General features: G+C 42.9%; 1 protein-coding gene and 1 long non-coding RNA gene across 6 annotated transcripts in view; one reads left to right on the top strand and one right to left on the bottom strand.

Moving 5' to 3' along the window:
- Positions 1–20,579, bottom strand: part of COA1 (cytochrome c oxidase assembly factor 1) — a 52,718-nt gene that overhangs the window by 24,133 nt on the left and 8,006 nt on the right. The window contains exon 1 of one of the 5 annotated variants that reach the window (XM_083823127.1): positions 11,856–11,929. The exons of 2 other annotated variants lie outside the window; for them this stretch is intronic. In XM_083823127.1, coding sequence (XP_083679253.1) covers positions 11,856–11,914 — 59 coding nt within the window. In that variant the 5' untranslated portion in view covers positions 11,915–11,929. Of the gene's footprint in view, positions 1–7,355; positions 7,460–8,106; positions 8,141–11,855; positions 11,930–20,579 lie in introns of those variants that run through there. 2 more of the 5 variants (XM_083823128.1, XM_083823126.1) reach the window with 2 other exon arrangements.
- LOC310893754 lies at positions 1,913–20,575 on the top strand. The gene is made up of 3 exons (XR_014579268.1): positions 1,913–5,125; positions 7,360–7,494; positions 18,411–20,575. It is a non-coding gene; the product is annotated as an uncharacterized lncRNA (long non-coding RNA).

Below are 20,579 nucleotides of genomic sequence, written 5' to 3' on the forward strand. Positions count from 1 at the left end.
GTTTAGGGAGTAAAATGAAGTTGCACAAAGAAACATTAGGCTTTTATCATGGCCAATAAGCAAGACAGTTTTTGGTTGTAGGCAGGGCTTTACCAGAGATCCACTGCAGTTTTCTGAACTCAGCGCTGCTGTAACTGAGGGAATTCTTGAAATACAACCCAACTTCAGCACAGTGTTGGAGTGTACTAACAAGATCCCATTTAGTACAACAGGGAGAGATCTGGCAATATGAGTGTCAGCTACACAGCATCACGCTCTAGAGATTTTTCCCCTGGTGTGGTCTAAATTAATTGTATGATAGGCTGATAACTATAATTATTTTAAGCTCAGTTGTGCAGTGGATGCAGACTTCTGAGGCTTGACTTACTGTATTCAGATTGAAGGTCGATGCCTACAGCATAATTTTCAGGCAGCTGAGGAAGCAGAGAGTGTTATTTATCCCATACAACACTCTGCATAACAACTGGCTTTTTGGTGCCACTCCTCAAAAGTGGCTGAAGATCACTATCACTTGGTAGCCCCAATCAAGCTAAAAAGCTATTACGATAGCTCTTATCCAGACTCCACCTACAACAACAGAGAGAATGCAAAGGACTGGGTATTTAATAGAGGGAGAGGAAGAATATTCAGACCATTCTTAGGGATCCAGCAGTCATTTGCCTTCCTGTTCCAAGACAAGTTCTAGTACTGTCAGTCCTACTACTTGTGTTTTCCTTGTAATCAATTTACAGTAGAGCAAGTGAGGTGTCGAGATGACATTAGTCATATCAAGCTCATTAGGGATCTTCTGCAGCTTTGCCACGCATTCTTTTGCATTAAGCCATGTCTACTGGCTGTCTGAACAGTGATAGCAGTATTTGTGAAAAACAGGTAATAGACCAAGTATTTAAGTCCAACAGACAAACATAGATTTCATGATGGACATTTCTCCTGTACCATTCTGTTGGCAATATAGAATAAATCTATGATAGTTCATATACCATGACCTCTGGTTTGCCTGTTCATCCAATTTTTATGAACTAGCCCACCTGAAAACAGATGAAGTCATTTCTCAGTCTGTACATGCAGCATATTGCTCTGTACATATAGCAGAAGGAACACAATAGAGGAATTAGCAGTTTTAAAGATAAAACATTTCATGCTGTAGCCAAGATATTTAAACCAGTAAGTTCTGTGAGAAGTGGAATAAGAAACCCAGTGATCCTCCAGATTTGGGCTTCCTGGATTCTCCAAAACCAACTGAGAACTCAGGTCCCTTTAGCCTCTCCTCTGTTGAAAAGATCAAGACTCTTTTCATTATCCAGCCACCTGCTTCCATAAAATTCTTAATGCCTTCAGTATCTTGAAGACCCTGTGCCTCTTTGTTAGATCTGGTTATAACAGGGTAGGAGGTTCCCAAATGCTATATCCATGTATGTGTACACATGCACAACGTACACACAAAGAACAGTCATTTAAGTATTTCCTTAAGAAAGCTAACTAAAATATATGAGAATCAGCTAATACAAAGCCAGGTCATTTGCAAGATAACTGATAAAAAGTTTGTTGAACACTTGCTCAACTTTGTGGGCTTTTAACAGGCTTGCATACCATGGCATCCCAACAGCAACCTCTTAAGTACTCCCAATATGGAAGATTTAATGTTACAATATCAGCATAAACCGTCCCAACAGAAATGAGACTTTCATCCATTGGTTGCTCAGCCTTAATTAATAGGACGCTATTCAATTAAACCTCAACGGCATCTTTTGAAAACAAGTTTTATACCTACTATATTTCTTTTGAACAAAACAACCTGACCAGCTGTATTCCCAGCTGCAGGTTTTGTTTCTCCTTGTCCGCTGGCAGCCACAGCTACTTAGAAAGAGTTATGTCAACTACTAGTATTTTCTACAGTACATATTACATCACCTTCCCCGAGAAACATGTCTGAGCAGATCCCTTTTTCTTGCTTTCGTCTTTCATAATGTCCTTCACATTCCTCTTTCAATATTTGTTGTTCTTCTTTGTGGAAGCTCAGTTGCTGGCATTTTAAGGAAAGGTTACATAGCAAAAGGGTCAGTACCGGAGGTTTTTTCTCCCCCATCCTGTGCTCCTAGGGAGAAAACTGTAATGCATGGCACCTTTAGAGAAAAGTTGTTCTTTAGAAAAACCTACAGCATTTATTGCTGGTTCCAGAACAAGAAAAGGAATTTGGAGCATAAATTACATTGTCCATTTTAATTCTAACAAGTGAAGACGTAAGGAGGAAAAAGACCAAAAGACAAAACAAAACAAGGACAGCAAATTCATTATGCTCTGGTGTAAGCAGAATACCAGATCCCTAAATTTTACCCTCATCACTGATACTTAGGCAACTGTGCCCTGACCAAATTGCTCCGTGTCTTGCTTCTTAACAAGTCCTTGTCCTTATGAAACAGCCTTGGAAGTCAACAATCATATGCCTTTCAAAATGCCCTTTAGACAATATGTACCAGAGCCAATTGAAGTGGCTGGGAGCCTGCCCAGTTCGAGTCCACAGGCTTCAAACCAGGCAATGTAAGAATGAAGTATGTTAAGTCTGGGGACAGGATTTGGAATAAGCTGGGAATGCAGCCTACAAGAAAAAAAAAAAAAAAAGACACTTCCAACCTTAGATGTATAAGCTTGGAAAGGCTTAATGTGCACGCTCACTAGTGTGAACACATGCAACCAGAAGTGAGTTGGCATGCGAGATGGCTGCTTTCTGCTTGTTTACGTGGGTTCTTTTACAGGCCCTCACTCCAGCAAGGCAGTGTGCACAGTAGACTAATGTGGTCTGTTACAGGGAGTCAGCTGAAAAGCCTGGTGAGGATGCTTATTTGAACTACAGCTAAATGGCTAGACGTGGAGTTGGGAGGTATCTTCTACTCAAAAGCAGCTCTACATTTCTAAACACGGTGGCTCCTGCATGATCTCCTTGAGCTGTTACAGTCTTTCTATGCAAACAACAGAGAAAGAAAACTAATTCCCAATCTAGGAAGGGAAACTCTACTAAATAAATGCCGTTAGCAATGGCAAGCATATGTTCCTGGCCTGTCTGAGAGCCCACCAAGGTCAAACAAAATCTTTTCATTAACTGCAGTGGAGTCTCTATTACACTCTATTTGCATGATCTGTTTAGGATTAAGCATTTCTTGAATAACACACTGCTTTTAGTCCCAAAGCATTTTTCACACCATGGGACTCGATAACGCTTTGGTTCAGCAAAATGCTGAACAATCTGTGTCATGTTTAACATGAAGGGTTTCTGAAGCACCCCGTACCCTGCAGTAGTGCTCCCTGGGCTTCTGTTTGTTAAAGGATCTGTGAAAAACAATGGAAAAAAAGCAAGCTATTTTGTGCAGGCTTAAATTTAGTACAAACAGGTCAATACCTTTACTGGAAAACTTCTAAGGGGGCTCAAAAATGAAAAAAAAAAAAAGATTAAAAACCACTGCGCTACAACAGTAAAATCATCTAAAAATTAGTTTATTCCTTTTAGGATCAGTAATCAGGGGCAGATAACTAAAGCAATAGATAATAAAATAGCCAAGCAGTGGGTACACAGTTAATGTATCAGCACACTGTTGATGGTATATAAACAATGCTAAAAGAACAGGAAATTATTAAAGCAGAAGGCAATACTTCATTTATTATTTAGCTGGGCTTGCTGCTTAGGAAGTCACTAATACCTGTTCATAATGAATACTAGAAGGGAGTACAGGCAGAAACTTGTCTGTTACCCAAAGGAGTATGACTGGTGCTGAATGTTTCTCTTACTAATCTTTCTTAGAGCCTGAACTTCACTTCAAGAAAGGCAAGATTATTTGGGAGGTTCCGTTTTCATGCTTAATTGTAGAATCAGACATTTGTTTTGAGCAGAAAAAAACATCAAAGAACAATAAAGCCCAGAGCACCTGTTCCGAACTTGGTCTGCAGACCTGTGAGTTCAGTGTTGGATTGGGAATGTCCTTCTCTTTTCTGGGAGATAGAGAAGAAAAAGAAAGAAAAAAAAATACAGTCCCAAGTATTCTGTTCTTGTTCCAATTGACCTGTCTGGAGAAATTCTAGAGAATTTTGTCACTGGCCTCCGTGTATGTAGAAAGGCTTCTGTGTATGTAGAACAGCACCAGGAGAACAGATGGAGAGATCAGATAAGAAGGGGCTATACCAGAACTAGGACTAGCAGATACAGTATAGGGTCCCTGGCATGGTCCCTAGACCCCTCCATGGACACGCTGTGAACCCCCCTTGTCCCTTTTTACAGAAACCACTCTCGGGATTGTGCGAGTACTTAGATGGCTTAGATGAACAGGCAGCTGCCTCGTGCCAACCGATTGGGAAATGTTAGGCATGAGGTGTGTCTACCAAAAGATCTGAATCAGGATTGCAATGCCCAACTCAGAGGCCTGAAGTAAGTAGGCAATGTCAATCCAGGCCATCCACTCCCCTTCCTGAAATGCCAAAGTTGAAGATTTTCCCACCTTCCTTTTCAGCTGCAACAGATTTATGATGGAAAAGGATGATACACTTAATTTTTCATTTTTTTTTTTTTTACACTTAATTTTTCAAGCGCCAAAAATGCCACAAAGAGTGCTTTAGGTAAATGCCAATGAGGAGCACTTGAGGAGCATACAGAAGCCCCACGAAGGAGGAATTGCTATCAAAGGTAAAACCCATTGGTTTAGTAACAGTCTGGAAGCTGCAGCTTCTACAAAGAAAAGGTGGATTTGGGACAAACAAAAGTGCGTGAAAGGGAATTTCTGACCATACTTTCTCCCACACACATCCTGACCTTCTTTTTACCCCTTTCTCTCCTCCCACTCTATCCCTCATCCTCTTGCCCTTTTGTAAAATCCAAAATAGCATTGATCGTGTTACTACTACTGATCATTTGTCAAAGATTTGTCTCCTCCTTCTTGGTATGAGCTAATCTTTCCCAGCAAGCCTTCTGGTGAGATGAGTCAGTGGCACAAAGAACTGACAGACTGGATGTGGTATTTATTTTCTTCTGCTTTTTTCAAGCATGGCAGTATCCCACATCTACAAGCAAACAGGGAGCAGTAAGAAAACATACTACAGCTGGGAGCTCTAAGGGTAATGTCCGCAAAACCTGCAGCTTCCAGTAAGAGCCATGTATTTTTTCATACTCTTTTTTTTTTTTTTTTTTTTTGTTACAAGGGATTGCAGGATGTTTACTCAGCTACACACTGTGTTAAAAGTTGCAACATTCATCTTTAAACATTAATTATCAAGGCATGATTGCTTCAAAAATTCACTGCCTGAGGCCAGGGCCTAGGAAGTGGAAAATGTAATTTCAGAAAGAGATGAGAACAAATGTTGAGCCTTTTAATTGCAGGTTTGTACAAATGACTAACAGTAAAGCAAAGATTGTTTGGATGTATTTGTTGTTCTGAACGTTGAATTCAAAGCATAACAGAGAGTTGCCTAGGGTTTCATTTCTGCTTTTCTTTTTATAAAAGTCAGAAAAGCTAGTGAATTTCAGGGAGGTGGGGGAAGTACATTTCTAAAAATCCAGTAAAACCTTTAACTAGACTGAAGAGAGAGAGAAAGAGCAAGGTAAACAATGTGTGCAAACTCAAAGCAATAGTTGCTGGGCAGCTACTGTGCTCATTTTGAGTTTCATTTTGCAATGAAGACTGCAGTGATTCTCAGCACCTACCTCCAACTCCTTCAATTTTACATAAATCTATCTGGAATTACCAATAGTACAACAACGGATCGGGTTTGTTTCATAACGTGTGGCAACATGAGATTCCATGGGGCTGTTTCTCAATACTGCCGTACCGGATGCCCCAACCTGAAGTGGACAGAACCATTGCAGCAGCAATGGCTGTTGTCCGTGTTCATCTCCACCCTTCTGACCTCGCTGCTGGCAGACTGGGGACAGCCCTGTGTGAGCACCTTTGCAGGGCACCAGAGGCACTTCTTGTCCCACCAGGGTAGAGAACTCGCTCATCCTGACCCCCATCACCCTTCAGGACATGCCTGGGAGCACTCAGCTGGTGGGAGATGTAGCTCACGGTATGGTAGGCCTGAGGCTTGTTTCTTGTGTGACCATAGGAGAGCCCATAAGGACAAAGTCTGTGATGGGTGTAGTTACACACAGAAGCCTAGAGGCCGAAGAGACTTCTGATTGTGACACTCAGCTTTTCTAACGCTGACATCCACCAGGAACCTCCAGTTCTGCTTCTGGGTGTGCTCAGAAGCACTTCTGACCTCATAGCACTAAATGGCTTGGTGCCCGCCTCCCTAGGATTGAGAAACAGCATGTCACTTGGCTACCTGAAGGGCCTGATCCACTAGGTGTATCAAAAACATGCCAACCCATCATGTTTCATCCAGAGGAGTGGAGAGAAGACAAGAAGATGGTTGTGGTGACAGTGTTTGCATCCCATCTCCTCTCCGTACTTGTGTTTGTCTAACAGTTTTGTACTGAAAGCTTCTTCCCCATGATCTGGGAGATCTAGTTTCAACACACTCCATGAATCTTGCTGATTCAGTCTGTACCCTCCTGTTAAATGAGGAACAACAGACCTGCTTTACCCCACAGTTATTCTCACCAGGTCCGCACTGCAGACCCTCACCCACAGGCCAGTTTTGCAGAATGGCTCATGACCACACTGTTCAGAGCTAAGCAGACGTGCTGCGTGGTGCTCAGCTCAGGTCCTCTCTTACGACCCTGTGGCTAACACTCATTATTTTCTGTGAATGGGTTTGGTGGTATTTTTTCAGTTCAAGGCATGCAGAATAATAACAGCTTTATACAGCAGGCCAGCAGAGCAGCACTGGGTTAAAAACATTACCAAGCCAGAAGAAAATTGTTGTGTGTTCTAGGAAAAGGATGGGGGGAGAGGACAAATAATGCTACAGCCTAACATGGAATTATGTTGAAACACTGTTCTGGTTGGAAGGAAATACATTTGGTGTCTTCCACATTTATCCTGTCTGTCTGGAGCAAACCCTGGAGTGAACTACACGGCTGACTACATTCAGGTTTCCCCTTGGGATACCAACTGATTTGTTCCAGAAGAGAGCTCAAACACTAATTGCCACAGGCAGTATGAGTGGCCAGGAAACCTGTCCCTTGAGCAAAACAGGAGTGTGCCAAGCTGCTAGTACAGACACACCATTTTAAGCAATAACCTTACTACTTTGATAGGGCCCATGGAGTTCAGGAGGGGTATCTCTGCTGAGCTTGCTCCACTAAGGCAAAGCACCAAGCAGAACATCAAAAACTAGGTAGAACAAAGTGCTGTACAGCAGCCATCAATGGGTGGTAAGGTCAAATAAGTAACAACAACATTCATTTTCTCACTACTCCTCTCTCTCACCCAGGTGGGTGCTGCATTTGTAGGGTGATGCCTGGAAGTGTAACGCTGCCTGTCACTGCAGGAGAAGACCAGGGCTCGCAGTCTGCCATCCTCCCCTCCTTTGCCAGCAATTCGGTGACCAGTTTTAGTTCTATCACAGGTACAACTGAGAGAGGGAGAGGAGTCTCCTGTGCCTCTGTTGTTGTAGCTCTTCTTGACAGCAACTGCTCTCTGCAGAAACCCAGCTGCCACTATGTTTTCCTGACTGCCTTTAATATGATTGTCAAGGACAGAAAATATTAATTAAATTTTAATTGATAAAGTGAATACTATTGGGTTAATTATAGCTATTTACAGGGAGCGTATGGGATTTGGAGGGCCTACCTTCTGGTGTTTTTGCACAAAGTGTTGCCTCTTCCTCTATGCTCTAATTAGCTTTTTTTTTTTTTTTTTTTAATAGCCAGTCTCCCCATGATTGCTCAGTAGCTCCCATTTTGTTCCTCATCAGCAGTTCTCCAGCACAGCTGCTACAGAAGGGAAGCAGCCTTGCAGTTTGCCTTGTAGGGAGCAGGTGATAAAGAATCTATCAGAAGTGGTATAAACCAAAAACAGGACCAAAAAAAAAAAAAAAAAAGAGAGGCCCAGACCCCAGACCAGCCTCTGATATTGTTTAGAAAAGGGACTATGTAAGAAACAAAGGATACATGGGCAGAAACAAGACGGAACAGCAACATCTGAGGTTGCAGCAAGGTCAAAATTCTCCTCTACGTACACAGCTCTCTTGTCCAGTTGCATGTTCTGCCTTCCTGCATATGCATAACACCAAGCGTTATCAACAGGAGACAAGCACGTGGGAAAGGGCAGACTGCTACAGCACAAACTCAACTGCACAACTCTGAATGATTTCTCCTCTACTCCTTACTTGCAACACACGCATTTCTTCCTTAGTGGTAAAACTTTTTAAAAATTTAAATGGACTTAATTATTTGCATTTGAAAAGCAGTTACTTTTAGCCACATGGTGTATATCTAGAAAGAGCAATGGTCCTTTCAGCACATTGTTAAATTGAAGGCACACAGTAAACATAATGTGCCCTGATATCAGGAGTTTATTCCAGACCATTTTTCAATTTCATACCACTGCATGCAAATTAATAGTGCCTAAGAACCAACACACAAGAGAGCTTGGAACTTCACGGGTTATTTTTGGTGTTTTCTTCCTTCCTTCCTTCCTTCCCTCCTTGATTTCTTCCTTCCTTGATTCCTTCCTTCCTTCCTTCCTTCCTTCCTTCCTTCCTTCCTTCCTTCCTTCCTTTTCTCTTCCTTTCTCTTCCTTTCTTCCTTCCTTCCTTTTTCTTTTTTTTTACTAAAACTGATCAACTTGACCAGCAGGCAGCCTGCTGCTCTCCCTCAGGTAGATCTCCTCCTGTTTGCCAGTGTTCACGATTGAACGGCTGCCACGGAGGGAGCAGAGGGCAGCGGCTGGAGGCCGAGGAGCAGCAGCAGCGCAGCAGCCAGCTCCCTCTGCCACGCAGCAGCTGGCCTGGTCGCCTGCCTCCCCCTTCCCATGGCAGCATCTGGCTCTGCATGGCAGGCACAGGAGCCCACACTTGGCTCCTGCTGAGGTGAGACAGCATGAAGAAAAGAGGAAGAAAGAGTTTTTTTGTAAACAACAGCAATCACACTAGGAAAGGAAAATGGGGAAAGATGGGACAACATGGAAGGCAGGGTATCCCAAAAAAACTGCATGGGTCTGTGGTTACTGAGGTTGGAAAATCATTGCCTAAATTAAGAAAGCTATCTTCCATCTCAAGAAAGGAAATGTAAAAGCTCTCTTGCAGAAAAGTTTAACTTGTCTGGCTTCTCAAATGTACTTGAAAATTTTATGTACTTCTGTTTGCAGTAAAATGTTTTCACTGCCCGGGGGCATGGAGCTGAGTGCTCTTCAGCACCAAGGGGTCTTGCAGCCACCCCAGCAGGCACTTTCCCAGAACCATAGAATCAAAATGGCTTGGGTCGGAAGGGCCTTAAAGATCATTTAATTCCACCCCTCCTGCCTTGGTCAGGGACACCTCCCACCAGACCAGGTTGCCCAAGGCCCCACCCAACCTGGCCTTGAACACCTCCAGGGATGGGGCATCCACAGCTTCTCTGGGCAGCCTGTTCCAGGGCCTCACCACCCACTAAGTGTTTCTTCCAAATAGCTAATCTAAATCTCCCCTTTTAGTTTAAAGCCATTACTTCCTGTTTTATCACTACACTCCCTGAGAGAGTCCATACCCGGCCTTCCTGTAGGCCCCCTTTAGGTATCGGAAGGTGGCTATAAGTTCTCCCCAGAGCTTTCTCTTCTCCAGGCTGAACAACCCCAGGTCCCTCAGCCTGTCTTCGTAGGAGAGGTGTATCTTCAGACAGGTTTTTCTCCACTTTAATGGCAGGACTAATTTTGCAATGAGGTTGCAGAGACACCACTGCTTAAAGCATTTGGTCCCCCCAGTTCGTGCCACGAGATCCTATCACATCTGTAGCTATCATCCATCTCCTGACCAGTTACCCGTGGGGTCAGAGGGCTGGACAGACAACGAGGGCACGGTTTTTTCCCCTCAGGCTGAAGGGGAAAGCTGAGCTCCCGCCTTGCTTGCGGTGTGAGGGCTGCCGCTGCCACCTGCTGGAGACATGTGCGGGCGTTATTCCTCCCCTCCCGATGGAGGCAATAATGTAAGGAAGTTGTCTTAATTTCACTCCCCCTGCACCCCTTTTACATCCGTATGTAAGTAACAAAGAGCTGGGACTCAGGGGGAGAGCTGTGACCAGGGCAGCCGCAGCAAGCACCGGCTGCAGGCAGAATTTAAGAAAGTGCCCAGCCATCCGGCCTATGTCCTTCTATTGAAAAATACGTACAAGTAGCAAGGCAAAATGCTCCCCACCCTTGGCATTTCCTCTTCTCCAAATATCTCTGCAAAACAACCAAGCATGGAAAAAGGAGAGAAGAGACTGTGACACTCAGCTTAAGAGAAATCTGTGGGTTTTATGGTAGGGAGGATGAGCGGGAGCACGCAAGGGCCCTCGCTGACACCAGTGGAACCGTCTCAGGGGTTCACAAATATTAATTTCAGTAAGTACTGGCCTGCAGAGAGGGATCTGACTGGTCTTGCTGTCTGACTAAACTTAATGGCCATGTTTGAATGCAGACATCTTGCAGCCTTGCCATTTGTGTCGATGGCAGTCGTGTTCTCAATAGGAATTGCTCTCTTGGAAATCCAAACCACAAACTGTTGAGTGTGGTTATACCACAGGCATTACTGAGAGCAAGACTAAGGTTAGGGAGGCCATCTCATTTCTGAAGGAATCCAAAATTACATCTCCAGTGAACAGCAGCTGCAGCTCTGCCTGTGTCTTAGAGCTGCAGAGTGGGACCTGAGGACTGTCATCTAAGTGGCAAACAGGATGCGACAGGATGCATACACCGAGCACGTCCTCAAAACCCGCCAGCAACAACTTTCAGGGTGCAGAGGAGATGTCTCCAAGGAATGCTTTAAAGACCACAATTAGGAGTGGCAGACCAGGAAGAGTTGAAGTTGGAAAGAAATGTCTGAATTGGTAGAAAGCAAAAAGGAGCCAAAAGGAAGAGACATGGGGATGATGCAGAAGGAAGGTAGCAATGAAAAGTTACAGGCTATGGCCAGCAGCACTGCAGGGCTCCTGAAGACTTGTCCTTTTGCCCCAAACTAAGCTGGAGTGTAAAAAAATGTGGATTCTGTGGAGTTTGAAGCTGACAAATGCTTGCAGCAGTCACAAACATGCAGCACCTAAAACAACGTGTCTCAACTTAGTGGCAGCTTTTTTAGGGATTATTGTAACATGGGACACTGGTGATACAGGCAATATGCCTGACAAAATGCCCAGGTAATGCCATGTGGTTTACACCGGGAACTTAAATGATGTAAGTATTTATAAGGAAGCTGCTGCTCTTCTATACTGCAAATGATAATTATTTTCATGTCAGAGACCACAGCACAGCAGTGATGTGGAGTCAGGCTAAGGTCCCATAAGGAAAGGGTACAGCAGTGGTGGAGTAATATATTTATTTCAGCAGCTGGAGGGAATGTTAGCTACTTGAATTATTTTTTCATTACATTTATTTTAAATCTGTCAAGCCTTCCTTTAATACACACATGGTTCAATGATAAATACCAACTGTGCGGTGGTATTAAAGCCACACCGTGGCTGTGATATTGCCGTGTTAGGGTTATATAACTCACTCTCAGATGGTGACCCATCTAGGCTGTCAGTTTTTATAGTCAGACTCCACTTCTGTTTCTCCATTTCAGCTTAGTTGCTGAGTAGCTAGCCCAGAAATATGTAGTTACTGCTTTTTTATGTAATAACTTCACTGGATTTTTTAAAATGTAGATTTATTGAAAATAGCAATAAGTTATTTTCTAGAACTGCATCATCTAAGCAATTGATGATAATAGCAGTTTACTCTCATCAAAATCTAATGCCTACAGCTGCTAGGTCTTACCTCCCACAGCTCTCCGGGAAGGACGCTGACAACTCCTCCCTGAAAATAGGCTTCAGCATGATCTGGAATTTTGATCCCTGCAAAAGGATTTAATAAATAGGTGCCCTGCTCTCTAGCACCGATACTTGACATTGTTGTATGCTTTATAACAAAGGGGGTCAGTGAAGTCCTTTCACTCTCTTAGGCTACAACGCTGAGGAAGTAGCAAGATCTGTACATACACATTTTATAATTTCCCATCTGTATTGATTTTAAAAGCATCTTTAGCATGCAAGCAGCTGTTTAATGTATTTTGACCCCAAACCAGGGCATTTGCATTAGTATTCCCTCTAGAACGTTTGTCCCTTCGTGTCCATGCATTAAGGCCCTGTTTAAAATCTGTCCATGTCCCTAATCTCTCTGGGGAGCTTTCCCTGAGTATTCAATGCTAGTCCACAGTCTGCAACAAAAGAGGGAGGGAAAAGAGACAGAGAGCAGTGTTTATGCATGAAGTTAACAGCCTTTTCACATAAAAAACATACGTACACACAAAAGCACCTCAACTACGGAGCCTGGCATTTCTACAGCAAAGTTCTGACAGCATGTGCAGTTTTTCAAGTTAACTAATTTACAATAAGGGCATAAGGCATCTGAGCTCCAGATGCACTCATTCAGACAGCCAGAGCCATAAATAAAATAGAAAAGAATGCTCTCACTCCAGCATGGGTTTTACAGAGATGTGTTGAAGGTCTAGCAGATGGGTTTTTCTGTCTCAGCTTTTACCTGGGTAACAAAGTAAATGCATAAGGCCGCTTACTGGCTCCTTCAATTCAAAACCTTTGCGTTTGCTCCCATATGCTCCTGTGAAGATACAGCTAATTTAAACAGTGAGCAAAATTCTACCCCCCAGGGAAGCTGATGGCAAAACTCCCGCTGCCTCCAGCAGGCTCTGGATGTTGCTCAACAGAAATGCAACTGGACGAGCTTTGACTAACAGCATAACAAATACTGTAATCAAATTTGTATTCTTTCATCTACGGATTTGCCACCTTAATGCTGCCCCTGGTGCTGCTGTTGCCCTGTGGTTCTTGTCAACGAGCAAACTAGCTGCGGAGCTGCTGCTGCTCAGACTGGGCTCACTGCATCCTCTGACTATGCTCACAAGTAGCTCTCTTCCGTGGAAGGATGAGAAATCCTCTTTTGAATTTGGACAAAACATCAAGGCATTTTGTCAAGCAGTAACTTTGTTTTGCTCAGTCTATGTGCTTTTCTAATGAAGTTCTTATACAGCAGAAAACTGGAATCCTGCATTGGAAAGAGAGCATACCAGGTAGCAGAATTTTCACCATCATCACTCAGTCTAGCTTTCATAAACTTAAGTACTCTTTTTGACACCAGGCTGATGTTTGTGCAGATGGCAAGGAAATTTTACAGTCCATTTATTTCATCCCTGATGGATACAGTTAATGCTCACTGTTAACAATGGAACACACACACATACATATACAAACAGACATGCATATACAGCCATGCTAAGAAAATATTTCTGACGTTCTAATAAGGAATTAAATTGGCAAAGGCATATTCCTGGCCTCAGCAGACACTAGAAGTTCATCCCCAGAACTGGGTATTTGGCTGACATTAGGAAAAGCTGTGCACTGTGAATAACTAAGCAATGCCTCCAGGATTAGTATGTCTGGAAAATCAGTTTCTCTGTGTCTTTCTTCATGCTTACCAAAATACACCTGCTCACTTGTACTACTTAGCTTTAAACACAGCCATTTGGGTGGCCATATTCAGTTTGGGTACTGTGGATGCTCACTATTTGCCACATAAACCCAATACATTGCGGCACAAGGATCTGTCCTTACAGGCCTCAGATCCTCTTGTCAGAAATACGCTTGTCATTTTAAAAGTATGTTCAACTCATTCCATTTCAGAACCAGGCAGTATTTTTTTCCTCTCAAGACTGGATTTAAAACAAATTCCCAGCATTAAGGAAGGAGGAGATGACAGGGAGAGGAACGCACAGCTGGGACCCCCCTCTCTGTAGTACACCCCCAGCTTCCAGTCAAAGCACTGCTTTGTAATACAGCTTGGGGAAAGAGGGAAGAAGGAAGAAGAGAATAAACATATTTGAAGACCGATGACTCAGACTATCTAGAGAATGCGCTTAAAGCAAGTTTGCTTTGTCAATGGCAGGGCCCTGCTGTTTGCTTTACCCCTTTTAGGCTGGGTCACCCTGATTCTTTTTTGCCATTTAATGGTGACATAACTAAGTGGCCAGGAGGAAGCTGTCTCATCTATCATAAAAGCACTGTGCAGTAATCATAGGTGGCTACCGTTCAAGACAAAGCCAAGAAGTCCACTTTCAAGAATGTGCTGGGCTGTCATTCTGAAGAACACATTTATTAGCAAACTCCTGTTTTTATAAGCCACAAATCAAGACACAGCTCCCTTCAGTGCGTGACTGGCTTTATGAATCATGAGCCTTGTGGTGCATTGCCATGAGATGTTGTTTTAGAAATAAACTTGTTTGTTCAACACCAGAACACCCCAGTTCAGCCTTCTCTTTCCACAACTGCTGCTTAGTCTCAAACCAGATGAAATGGCTCTGGAGTTACACATGCATTTACTGTCCTCTTAGTACCTATCAGACTTGTATAAAAGCATCATGGTGGGTTTCTGACATCTGCTTAATTAAGCAACATTTTCCTCTCAGTATCTGGCTACTTTGCAAAACTAGGCAGATAAGTAAAACAGGTCCAGCACAGTCAGTCATGTGACATTTAAAATTTTTGGGGGGTAGGTAGAGGTTTGCCAGATATCACTTATTTCAAAGCAGGCTAAAAAAAAAAACAAAATGCAAATCAATGGCTAGCTCTGTACCAAACCACAGGTCAACAGATTTCAATGGTCCAAGGTTAAAATTGGCCTCCAGCTAGCTGCACAGACTTATCCCACAGGTATTAAACAGGAAACTTCTAAAGCTTAAAAATAGTTATAGTTACGCAACTTACTCTTGTAAAAGGATTTTTATCATGTACGTGAAGACTAAAAGCTTTCCCCCTTTGAAATGTTATTTCTATTTGACACTTCCTCTACAGCACAGCAAGTCCGTGTTTTTCTCTCTTGCACAGGCTGTGGGTTGAGTTTTGTTTTGCTATTTTGTCCTTTTTTCTTTCACAAATCAAGCTGTCAGCGGCATGGGAAATAAATCTGTAGCTGGGACACCTAAGAGCTCTGTTCTGAGACTGCATTGCTGCCCCCAGTAAAGTCACCCTTGGAAACAAGAGCACTTGAGAATATTTCAGCACACAGTGAAAGGCTTTTTGCTATGGTTTATTTAGCTGAAAAGGAAAAGCATATTTCAAGTAAAAAGCCCCAGAGATTAGAGATGGTAGAACTATGTGGTCTCTGCCAATCGTCCTGCTATTGCAGGCCACAACCTCTAAAGAGCACTGTGGGTGAAAATCCGCTTTGGTGAGGACAACTCTTTCGGCCTGGCAGATAAATCTAGTTTCCCTGGACTGATATGAAAGCCAAACAACAATCTGTGCTCCTTTATGGCTACCACAACCACTCCCAAAGCTACGAGAGCCCAGCCCAAGACCGAAGAGCCAAGCTGAGATGAGCAGCTACCTGAGCGGCTCCAGCCAGCTGCCATCTTCTTCCTCACTGCCCCATATGGGGCCTAGTAGCTACAGCCTCCACACCTTCAGCCCCCATGCCCAGCGGGCCCATCCCATCTGTCCCCAAATGCCACTTCTGGCGACCACCTCCCAGGTGGCCCAGGCTATCCAGGCCCATCTCCTGGTGGGCCCTGGCGCCGATTTCCACCATCAGATGCTCCGTGCTCTGCCCGCCCCCCTACCTAACTCCCCATGCAGCCGCACAGCCGCAACCTGCCGGTGCCCACGCAGCCGAGCGCTTCTTGGCAACTATTAATCATACATTGCATAAGGAACAGTGCCTGAACGAGGGCTAGGCTTTCCACTCTGTCCCATGTAAAGGACATGAAAGGTTTTGGCCATGCAGAAAAGGGACCCAAATGAGTGGTAATTAACTCTCATGACTACAAAGGCTAACAACTTTGGCACTTGCAAAGGGGATCAGAGGCAGCTGAGCTGAGAAAGAACTGCAGCAGAGCAAGTATTTGCCTGGGAGCAAACACTGCCAGAGTGCTTATTTTAGAATGAATAGTCATGTTGGTAAACTAGAGCTAACTATTGAACAAATAGCTCACATTACAGCATACCGAGGTACACTACTTCCATCCTTTGATCCACTGACTGATGGACTTACTGTAGTGTTCTTTTATTCAGGAATTGAAAAAAAAAAACCACCACCAAAACCCACAATTTATCCTATATAGCCTGCCCTGATTTTTTTGGTGGAGTCTTTCCACAAAGTAATAGGAATGAGACTTATATGAAAAAGGAACCTCAAAAAGCCTTACTCATTTCAGCATGAGATACTTAGACTCAGCGTGATCATGTGGTTTGCAAAGAGAAAATGAGCAAGTACATTAAAAGTTTTTCAGTAAATCAACACGTGATGGTTAACCTGTACTCGTATCTCAGTCAGGACGTGCAAGCTTTAGTGCCCCTGTAGTTTCTGATATTTTAACAGTAAGGCAGCCTACAGCATTAGGATTTGGCCTGCTGTTCAGCTGTGTGCTATGTCACCTGCCACACTCCATGTACCACTTAAAATACCAGTGTGGACAACGAACATGATTCCTGTGTTTCTTAAGAAACAGGGAAAGAGAGCAGGGTTTTGGGGAGTGTTTTTTAAGACAGTCAAAATTCACTCTGAAAATTACAAGTAAAATGAATTCTGATTAACACCATGAAAGTAACTACATCTGATCTGCAAACGCACATGAAATGATGAGTAAAAGTTTCTTTTTTATGTGAACTGCTTTAAACTGATCATAAACTTAGGGGATTTGGCAAGGATTAAAGATTCACTTGTCAGCTGCTGTGTCCTTTAATAAGCTTCTTAACATCTATACTGACAGAAGCAGTGTGTCCCCGTTTTAGCAAACCAGGCTGTCTCTGTCCAGGCTTCCTTGCAGCTCCAGGGGCCAGGAAAAAGTGTTAAATGTTGTGGTTCTTCTGCCCCCTTCAGGGAAATAATCTACTAAATAGATTTTCTTCAGACCCAGCCTTTGTGGAGCAGACAACAAAAGTATTAACTTGATTTCCGGCAGCTGCATGTAGCGTGTGGTTCTTCATGCTCTACTGAGGAGAAATTCACATAGCAAAACCTGTGTTGTGCTGTGCTGTGTCCTGTTTTGGTACCTCCTGCCTTGGTTCAAGTCCACAGCAAGCTTCTTCCTGAAGGCTTACTCAGCTCTTTAAGGATGTCCTCACTTTTTTAAGTATCTGAGAGTACCAAGGGCTTCCCTGCCACAGCCAGCGCAGCCACAGTCTAACACTGTCAAACCATTTTAATCTCTGTTTTGCACCCTCACTTGTAACACGAAGATGAAAAAAATATTTCCCCTTTCCAGATAAGTGTTTTTCTCCTCTTCAAATGGTACGCTTCTTATGACAGAGGGTTGACCATGTACTTATACAGAACCAAGCACAAATCGCTCTTCGCTTTAAGTCTCTGTGGTCTCTGGGTAAGAATCACTCCCTAAGACGCTGAATACTTTTTGCTTAATGGCATTTATAGTTCAAACCACTGTAAAGCAGACCAGGCAGATTCTTACACTGGACCTTTAGTTTCATCTGGTTTCCATCCCCCTGACTTTCTATGTTCCGGGCGATTCCAGGCAAGTTTATTGCTGGTCTTACACTTGTCTTGTACAATCTTACACTGCTGGAGCCATGCAAGTAAGGAACTGTAATAACAATACTAACTGCTCAGTTTTGACAGGACATACCTATTTTTACTGGATTACTTTTCTGGCACAGCACTTAAAACACCAAATGATTTGACACCTGTAATTTTATACTTGGAATAACACAAGGTATTCATACTTCTTTTTTGTAAAGTAAGATAAAAGCAAACACTACATATGTTCTCATTCCAGTGCTGCTGTCTGGCAACTATGTGCCTAAGGGGGAAAAAAAGAAAAAAAAGAAAAAAAAAGTTCTGTTACATTACAGAATATGTGGAAAAGTAAAAGCTATGGAAAAGAAATTATTAAGTATCTGACTTATTCCCCTGCTAGCACTAGACTGCTCTCTGCAGCATGTTTGAGTGTTGTGTCCAGTCTGGTTTTACGAGTTTCACATTACTTTCATTTATATCTTTAATACAGCGCTGAGTCCAGTGTGGTTTGGTACTGCTTATTTTCTTCGTCTTTCAACTAGAAGACTCAGTAGCAGACCAGCTGTTCATATAGAGTCTGCTCCAAAACTACTGGAAAAAATCTGGTCTCTTTCCACTGACTTCAACAGATTTTGGATCAGGCTCACAAAAAGTCGGAGAACACATTTCATGTAAGACTAAGTAGGTTGCAGTCAGCAAAGTATAAAGAGGATTAGCTGTGTACAATCCAAAGGCATATTACTCTGCATGCTTTGGAAACAACTGGCTAACACACTTTCGCTTTCACAGGAAGAAAGGGCCAGATTAATTTCAGGTGCCCATCCACTAAGTCAACGCCACAATGCCAGCAGTGAATTTGATCTGGACTCTGCCCAGTTAGCCTCATTACAACTGAGATTTGCCTAAACTGGAGGTGAGGAAATGTATTTTCTATAAATACAAAAAGAATAAGCAAATGCTTTCTGCTATGGAGTGAGGATCTGGGCAAGCACAATGTGTTTTGGCTCTTTGTTCTTTTAGGAAAGGATTGTCTCTCTTTTCTCTTCAGAACCTAAAATGGGTCGTATTTGGTTTAAAATACATATACTTAGACCTTCACCAAAACAGATGGGTGGCCGAAACTGCTAATTCGAGCTTATTTTACAGAACACTGATACTTCAACACCCACCCACTGTGTATGCTTTGATTGTATGACTTCTGAAAACTAGAACGTGTTTTATCAAGAATTACTTTATCAGTGGGGTATTCATACTGAACAATACAGTCAAACAAAGATGGTGGAGTGCAGTTATTCTTCCCAGCCTTTCAAAGTTCACAGCAAACCATGTCAGTTAATGATGTTCTCAGATGCTGAGAATGCTTTAATCAATCAGACTTTTTTTTTTGTTTTTTTTTTTTTTCTTTTTTTTCTGCTCTCTCTGTTCCCTATGGACAGGGAAACTTCGTGGCACTGCTTTGTTGTATGATGTGTACAGTTATAACCTACGCTAAAAGTATGCCATTAATGAATGAACACTGAGTGTGTGTGTCAAGCAGATGAGAATGTTCTTTTGATCTTCTGTGCTCCAGCACTGTGGCAGACGGATGTCTAAACTGCTTTATTAATGTGCTGAAGTCTTCTATCATTTCTCAGACAATACCAAAGGAATAATCAGAATTTCATCACATTTTATTTTCTGATCTTCCACCTCAAATCTGGCTTGATGTTATGTAGTTGAAAAAGAACTGTTTTTCCCCCTATTTATACATTTTCTAGAGCGTTGGGAAGAAGATATCATGGACTTGACGCTCTCTGTAGCAGCCATCATAAGCTTCTCAAAATTCTGTTTAATTTCAAAACAGTTTTCACAAGATATGCAATTTCCTGTAAGACCATGACATAGAATATTCCTGATAACCCTTCCAAAAATGATTCTTAAGCTGTGGTGCCATGAAAACTGTGAATCCACCCACTAATTTGAATGACGCTTCCCCGAATTGAATGACAAATCTTTAAGTGACAAGGGCAAGAGAAAAAGAGGCACAGTATCGACTCTGTTCTGTAGAAGAATGAAGTCAAAATACTGCTTCATAGGCAGTTAAGCTGATCTAACATGTCACTGTTGCAGAAGTGCAAGAACCAGTCTCTCTCAGTCTTTTTCCCAGCCTCCTGGCTGCACTTGAAGAAGCTTTGGTACTCCTCTGGTCCTTTAACTCACGCTTGTCATTTAGCTTGCTGATTTACCTCACTATTCCAGAGAAAACTATCCACCTTTCTGCTATTTTTCTTCCAGGCTAATATGTCAAAGGGGCTAATGGAGAGACCCAGCACACACCAGAACCTACACAATGTGAGCAACAGGATGACCAAGACCATGGGGACTGAGGATTGCCACCTCTCTCTTTTGGCAGCAGCAAACTGAAATTGTCTCAGGGTGTCTCATGGAAGTATTACATTACTGCAAGTACTTGTCATTAAAGGGAAAAGGGAAATCAAAGGAAGAAGTGGAATGAGTCCTGATCAATGTTGCTTTGGAGGAGTGTGGATAAAAGGAGGCAAGCGTTAGGGGTAGGAATCCCCTGTGCCTACAGAAGATTTCATGGGCAGCAAAAAGCAAGTGCATATGCAGCAGCTGCAGCACATCCAGAAACAAGTGGATGTATAATCTATATGCAAATAACTGCATAGTTCCCTTCTGAAAGTATGGGGCAGACTGCACAGTCCTAGTAGCTACACAACATGTTTACAGCAAGTCTGCTGTTTCTGAAGAGTTTCGTACTTACTATGCACGGCAAGAGAGCACAGCACACAGACAGCTGTTCTCACTAGGCTGCTTCATGTTCTGTGACTGCAGAGCATGCTCACAGTCCTTATGTCCACGGTTTCTAGGCATGCAGCAACTAGTTCAGAAATGTCTGCTCCTTACACCTACCAGACATCCAGAAAGCCCAGAATTTTTAATGAAGTCCTCAAAATC

Source organism: Anser anser (genome assembly GCF_964211835.1).
Source record: "Anser anser genome assembly, chromosome: 2".
In the NCBI taxonomy this organism is placed as follows: Eukaryota; Metazoa; Chordata; class Aves; order Anseriformes; family Anatidae; genus Anser; species Anser anser.